The following is a 7,711-nucleotide window of genomic DNA, read 5'->3' as shown; positions in this document are numbered from 1 at the left end:
TCTATTAACCAACCAACGCTAAAAACAACCCTGTAAACTAAGAAGTTACATTGAAGTCCCCGGGGCGACTCTCTTCTTCCTCTTGAACGGCCCGACAATACATGCACCGTCGCAAGCCGCTCGAACCGGAGCTAGCCCAACATTGTTTACCGCGGACTGCAAATCCTCAAGGCCATGGACATATCGAAACATCGCCCTGGAGAAGAAGCCATCACAACTAGAAGAGCTGTAGATCAAAGAGACTGACCTCCAAGTAATCTTGCATGCCTCACTGCCACCGCGTACGGAGGGCAAACCTACGTGACAACGATGAGGCCGGACGACCCAACTACGAAGGGAAGCCGCCGCCGCCGCCGCCGCCGACAAACCCTGCAAACCCTAGCCTCACCATCAACGCTCGTGAACCATCAACGTCGTAGGAAGCACTATCGAGATGGGATATCTCAAGGAATAATTATTCGCCGGTAGACACCAAATCCACTATCAACGAAGCGTCACCAGAGACGACTTTATTGTAGGGCCAGCGGAGGAGGAGGGGGACGGCGACCGACCAACGGAGGAGCGTGGTGCGCCGAAGATCGCCTCCTGCTAGGGTCAGGAGAGGAAACGGTTTGGAACTTGACAAAATTACTTCAATAGAAAAACCTTACTCTACTCATTTTGGCTAGCCAAAACACAAAGGTCCAAAGTTTATCTAGTGTCATTCCCGGATACAAACCCTGCTAGATCAAAAGCTTGACACATGAAACCAACACATTTACTATAGCAATCTTGCCTTGATATTTACAAAGGATGCAGAAGGAAGAAGATTTGGCACACCTAAGGAACTGGATGTAAATTCTTTATGTAAGGGTGTGTTTGCAAAGACTTGTGATACTTAATATATGGCCTTAATCCATTTCGCAATTTTTTTGACGTTGAGTTAATCTGAAATATGGCACCTTCAGCAACATGCAATATTAGAAAAAAAAACATCACCTTCTATTGTGGAAATTAACAAGGCTAGCTCGATATATTCCATTGCGCAACTTAACAAGACTAGCTTGATATATTCCATTGCAGAAAATTCTCTCAACTGTTTACCATGCATGGTGAGTAAAACAATTTTACCCCTTTCTCATGAAAAAAAGTTTTAGTCGTAAAATTTAAGTAAGTATTTTTGTGTGAAGGATTGAGTTATTTTTTCCTTAGTTATTTGAATTTTGTTATCCTCACAAAAACAAGAAATCATATGTTTTCTTCACCTTACCCCAGTTCCAAAATTCAGATGACCAAATTAAACTATTTATCTTCCCTAAGCATATTATTTTTTCATGAAAAATATCATAAAGTCATTGAACCAATGTTCTTAGCTCTAATCCTGAACTTTTTCTCCCACGTCGATCTTAGTATTTTGAAAAAGCAAATTCAAGCCTCAGCTTGATACCATTCAAATCTAATCCATTGATGTTTTTGATCTATACAAATCAAATCATTTATGAGCACCCCTGAATCCTATATCCTATATACCTAATTAGTTGATTCTCACTAGCTCTAATTCTCATGGGAAAAGGCCCACCTTACATGCATCATGCATGCTCATAAATATCCTACAACGATATAATAATTAAATACAATAAAATGTATGTATTTTACTTCCAAATTCTCATTTGTTAATCCAAATACTAATTATTCATTCAACCAAATCTCATTGAAATAATTGCAAGCAATTTCTGTAACAACCATCTTTAGTAAACACAGGAAAAAATGGAAACCAGACACTCTGAAGTCATGAAAGGGAACAAGTACCCATAGTACAGGGCATATAAACAGCCCCCAAGGCCCCACTATCTCTCTTCACACTGATCTCCAACAAGAAACCTACGAAGCAAGTCCAGCCAAATTGAAACCTCAAAACTATATCCTCATTGTGTCCAACCAGGCTAGCTCCACAACGCGTATGCATTGCTAGATTGTTCTTTGTAAATGTGACTTCGAGTTTGCCATTAATTTGTTGAATGAATATACCACCTTAGTGGAGCAAATTAACTGACCTATCTGCTCTAATAAGCATAGCGTAGCTAAATAATACTTGCTCCAAATTTTGCAGGTTAAACAAATTAAGGCAAACTCGAAGCGACATATACAAAAATTCCCTTTATACACATTTAGACGCATTCCGTACCAAGGTAGATCGACGATCAAATGAACCAGGTCTTAACAAAAACATGAAAAACAGGAGCTGATCAGATCAACAGTACTATAGCATGGCAGCTAGCTAGGCAAAGCTCCATTTAACTACTTGGAGAACCTGAGGAGGTCGGCGGCCTCACAGCCGAGGTACTGCAGTGGCATCCTCTGCATGGAGGAGGTGCTGCTGCCTCCAAGTTGCTCCATGAGCTGCTGCTGGTGCTGCTGGTAAGGCGCCATTGATGCTGCTGCGGCGGCGGCAACCTTGCCCTGGAAGAGCTGGTCCAGGTTCTGGTGCGAGGCGAGGAGCTTGTCCAGGATGGACCAATCCGTGCCGGGGAAGCGGGCGTCGCTTCCACCGCCACCGCCACCGTGATGGTGGAGCATTCCGATGGTGCCGCTCGACGTGAGCTTCATCAGGTTCTGTGAGCACTCGAGCTCGTGCGGCCTCATGGCGACGGCGGCTGGTGCGCCGGGGAGGAAGGAGGAGAGCGTCTGCTGCTCGTGCTCGGCGCTCATGAGCTGCGGGAGCTGCATGGACGCGTCGAAGGAAGGGAAGTCGTAGTGCTGCTGCTGCTGCTGCATGAGGTGGCCGGGGTTGTGCATGATGTGCTTCTGGTCCGTGGCCATTTGCATCGCGCCGGCGGCGGAAGCTGGGACCGGGAAGGGGTGGAGGAGCTCGTCGTCGTCGAACCCCGCCATCTCCGCCGGGTTCATGCCTCTCGTGTAGCTCTTCTTGGTGAAAACCCTACACACCACCCAGCCATCTTCCTGCATTTCGGACCAAATTATACTGGTAAGAAAAGACAGCCAGTATCTGTGAGACTTGCTTTCAGTTTGTGTCTGATGAATGCTTTGCCTACCTGGACCTCGACGTTGTCTTCGTCGAGGCGGTACTCGTGCATGATCCAGTCGGTCTTCTTGCCGTGGGGAGCCCTCCCGACGTAGAACACCAGCGTCTTCCTCATGCCGATCCTCCTGGCGCCGCTGCCGAGGAAGATGGCCTTGTCGCGGCCCGTGGCCTTCCAGAACCCCGCCGTGGTGGCCCGGTTCGTCCGCGTCCCCGTCGGGTACTTCTTGTCCTTGTGGCTGAAGAAGTACCACTCGTTCTGAGGGCCCGTGCCTATCCTGCACCGATCTGCCATGCCATTACATGACACGACACATGCATATAGTTTGTCAGCACGATCTGAGTTAATTAATACCCCATCATCAGATTATTGTTAGCTGCCTGAATATGGGGGCCTCGGCCGGCTTGGTCGCCTACCTTTGAGGTCCCATGGCTCAAGCTTGTTGAGGTCGATCTCCCTGATGACGTCAAGATCTATGGCCTCATAGGCGACCTTCTTCCTCAGGTAGTAGTAGAGGAGCTCCTCGTCCGTCGGATGGAACCGGAAGCCCGGTGGCACTGACAGCGCGCCGCCACTCGGATGCATGCTGGCTCTCGATCTCCCTCGCCGGCCCTAAGATCGATCTGAGAAGAAGAAGCAAGCACCATGTGTGGAGCCAGTCAGCAAAACCAAATCAGAAGCTCCTCTCACATTAACAGCCTTTTTCCTCTATATACCTTCCTCATCATGCATAGATAGAGGTAAAAAAGTACAAGAGGAAGAGCACGCACCTTGGAGATCTCCTGCTGCCTTTTGTGCCCGGCCGCCTGGTTGCTCCCCACAGCAACGAAGGATAGATAGATAGAGAAACAAGAGAAACAGGAGGAAGACGATGGTGCAAGGGAAGTGAGGAGGATGTGACGGGTTATATGGAAAGGGGAAGCGGCGAGGCAGCAGGGTTAGCCAGTCCAAGATGCTCACCAGAGACAAACCCTAGGTCTATAAAATGTTGTATATACTGCCTGTGCTGTGCATGGATGGGTTTGAGCTGGCCATTGGTGCCATACTATATAGGTAGCTAAATTCTTTACGAGAGCATTGACCATACTGATAGGATCACAATACTAGCGTCCATGCACATGTAATAATATGGACCAGGCATGTCTTGGGGCAGTTTTGGAAGGACTAAATGAAAAGAAGGGGGTATTGTCCCTTGATTAGGGGACCCTGCCCCAAAACTGGCCTCAGAAGGAGCAACCTGGTGTCTCCATCTGGAACAGTAATGTATCATTCTTGTGTGATCTTTTGCAGATGCGCCCCTGCCATGCAAAATTATCGAGGCCGATTATCGGTGTTTGTTCTTTCTGAGAGAGAAAAAATGTGTTGGAGAGAGCAAGTGAGCAAGGAGGGTTAGTCTGTAAGAAGTAGTACTATGCGGTAGAGTGGTAGACTATCTGTGCTCCAGTTTGGACTTTGCACGTGGGAGTCAGGGGAACAGGGGAATTAAACTCTAATTCCATCGCCCCAAATCCCAATCTCTCCATTCTTCTTCTATTCCCTGCAAATCGCCTTACTTTATTTGCGCCGCGCTTTAGATTAATGCCTAATCTTTGTGATCTTGTCTTGGCCGTAGGAATGACTTTTGTTACTTTACTCGTCCCGATTAGAGATCTCAGCCTAGGTAAATTTGAAAGTTGTGTTACTACTAAGTGACTTTGCGTGGCATCTCGTCTTGAAATTACTTAACCAGCTATAGCTAGCTCGTTGTCAACTCTCTGTCCAGTCAGACGACTGGTAACTTTCTGGATATATGGTTAAGATGTAACATTTCATTCGCAAAAAGGAAAAAAAGGTGTAGCACTTCGGTATGATGTACCTCCTGTATTCTATATACTCCCTCCGTCCCAAAATAAATGTCTTAACTTTATATTAACTTTAATATGAAATTGTACTAAGCTTTAAATACTTATTTTTAGGACGAAGGTAGTATATGGTTAGGCAGTAACAAATATAGACAATTAATGTACGACTATTAGAATTTATATGCGTTTTCTAGAAAAGGAAGTACTTATATAAGTCTCTTTTTCTTGCGGGGAAGTGCTTATATAAGTCACAGACAGTTTTCTGCAAAGGTATTATAGGATCTTTACGTAACATGATTGACCGTATAATTACAGCGTATGTAGGAAGGCGTACACAGCATGGAAATCACACGGGGTAAAAGATCACATATATACGGGCCGAGGGATGGCGTATTTGAAGAGCTACATGTACAGTGCAGCACATTGATCAAGGTGACATAGGGAACCAAAGCAACGTAGAGACACAGTCACTGCATGCACAGCTAGCTAGGAAAGAAATGAATTAAGACACGAGAACTTCCACGTACGCGCTTGTCCATGGGGTTCGTGATCTATATCTCATCTCTGCGTCGTGGTCACGCATGTACCTACGTACACACGATGGCAAGCTAGCTAGGCAGCAATTCGTGGAACGTCGGCACAACGATCGAGTGACCCTATGTGAGTAAAACAGCACTGATATTGTTTGGGGGAAAAAGAGGTGGAGACTGTACACAAATCTCCTCGTGTGCACTTTCTGCTATCTGCCGACACCTGTCTAATCAAAGCATCCCATTCCTCCACTCATCCGTGCATGACGCTATGTCTAATGACTCACGCGATTGCTACTTGGTATATTCCACACGATCCTGGCACAATTCCAGGATCGGGCGGAACATGCCAATAAACGAAAGGGAGCCGAGGGAAGGCACATTATGCGTGGGCGAACGGATAACATGGGATGCTCTGGTTGGCTAGGTGGCGGCAGATCGCAGAGGGCGCACACAAGAGGAGGTTTGAGTATGGTCTCCACCGATTACACGATGATATATCAGCATCAGCTAAAAGAAAAAAATATCTAATGGTCGGTATTCTTAAGACGCTTTTAGTTGCTATGTGTACAAGTTTTTTGTGCACACATATTATGTCTAAGGACTTCTTATCACTTTTTAGCCCTCAAGATTAGTCATGTTTTTATAGTATCTTTCCTATGGCGTTCCATACATGTTAAAACTTAGGGCAGTGCTAGCCCCAAGCCCGGTGATATGAGCCCCCTCTCGATCGCCTCACACATCGTAGGATTAGGTGAAGGTAACCGTTGGATCAAACCCCCCTCCGCAACGCCTCCCCCAGCATGCTCGCGTGTGAACTTTGGGTGTCATCGCCACCGCTGTGAGTGTTGTTGGCACCGAAGAACAGTAACAAGCTTTGTAGCATTATCGGTCAGCTTACAACATTGGAGTTAGTCCTTTGCAGCACCGTCGTCGTCCCTTTGAAGCATCAGTGGTGGCCCCATTTTAGCATCTTGCTATGGCTTGAAGCACCAGTGCCAGTCTTATAGCGTCCAATGGCCGGCTTGCAATAACACACTATGAGTGATTGGTCCGCCTGCAACACTAGCACCTGTCCCTGTAGTGCGGTGGCTGGCATTAATGTAGGTCGTCTATGCCTTGCAACAATGAGGGCTGGGAGGAGGAGCATCAAAAGATGATATCGAGGCGCAATGATGACATAGAGAAGCCAAAGAGATAGGAGAATGGGTATGTGCTTGGGTGAAGAAGAATTATGTTAACCATGGGTGTGTGTCACGCTCTCGGAGCGATGAGCGCCATCGATTCTAATTGTTTCCCTAATAATTAAGTTGAGTATTGATGACCCACAAGTATAGGGGGTCAATTGTAGCTTTTTTTGATAAGTAAGAGTGTCGAACCCAACGAGGAGCAGAAGAAAATCACAAGTAGTTTTTAATAAGGTATTGTCTGCAAGTGCTGAAATTGTAAGTAGCGAGTAGTTTGGTAGCAAGATAATCTGTAACGAGCAAGTAACGATAATTGTAACAAGTATGCAGCAAGGTAGCCCAATCCTTTTAAGGAAAATGACAGGCCAAAACGGTCTCTTAAGATAAGCAAAGCGTTCTTGAGGGTACACAGAATTTCATCTAATCACTTTCATAATATTGGTTTGATTTGTGTTTGCTACTTTGATAATTTGATATGTGGGTGGACCGGTGCTTAGGTGCTGTTCTTACTTAAACAAACCTTCTACTTATGATTAACCCTCCTGCAAGCATCCGCAATTACGAAAAAAGTATTAAGGATAAATCCTAACCATAGCGTTAAATTCTAGGATCCAATCGGTCCCTTACGGAATAGTGCATAAACTGGGGTTTAAGTTTCTGTCGCTCTCGCAACCCACCATCTATTTACTACTCCACAATGCATTCCCTTAGGCCCAAATATGGTGAAGTGTCATGTAGTCGACGTTCACATGACACCACTAAGGGAATCACAACATACATACTATCAAAATATCGAACACATATCAAATTCACATGATTACTTGCAACATGATTTATCCCGTGACCTCAAAAACAAAGGTAACTACTCACAAACAACAAACATGCTCATGATCAGAGGGGTATTAGTATGCATAATGGATTTGAACATATAATCTTCCACCAAATAAACCATATAGTAGTCAACTACAAGATGTAATCAACACTACTAGTCACCCCCTAGCAACAATCTATAGTTCCGGTAACAAGATTGAATATAAGAGATGAACCAGGGTTCGAGATGAGATGGTGCTGGTGAAGATGTTGATGGAGATTGCCCTCCCCAAGATGGGAGAATTGTTCGTGATGATGATGAC

The 7,711-nt window shown here is 45.5% G+C and overlaps 1 protein-coding gene across 1 annotated transcript; it reads right to left on the bottom strand.

The window, feature by feature from the left end:
- Positions 1 to 1,923: 1,923 nt before the first annotated feature.
- On the bottom strand, positions 1,924 to 3,966 carry LOC119332133 (NAC domain-containing protein 76-like). Its single transcript, XM_037605302.1, has 4 exons — positions 3,791 to 3,966; positions 3,437 to 3,643; positions 3,033 to 3,307; positions 1,924 to 2,940 (listed from the first exon to the last, which is right to left on the bottom strand). The coding sequence occupies exons 2-4, from the start codon at positions 3,603 to 3,605 to the stop codon at positions 2,278 to 2,280; spliced, it is 1,107 nt and encodes a 368-aa protein (XP_037461199.1). The 5' UTR covers positions 3,606 to 3,643; positions 3,791 to 3,966; the 3' UTR covers positions 1,924 to 2,277.
- Positions 3,967 to 7,711: the final 3,745 nt, after the last annotated feature.

The sequence above is a fragment of the Triticum dicoccoides genome, chromosome 7A (assembly GCF_002162155.2).
Source record: "Triticum dicoccoides isolate Atlit2015 ecotype Zavitan chromosome 7A, WEW_v2.0, whole genome shotgun sequence".
Taxonomy (NCBI): domain Eukaryota; kingdom Viridiplantae; phylum Streptophyta; class Magnoliopsida; order Poales; family Poaceae; genus Triticum; species Triticum dicoccoides.
This window is presented reverse-complemented; position numbering and strand designations above follow the sequence as displayed.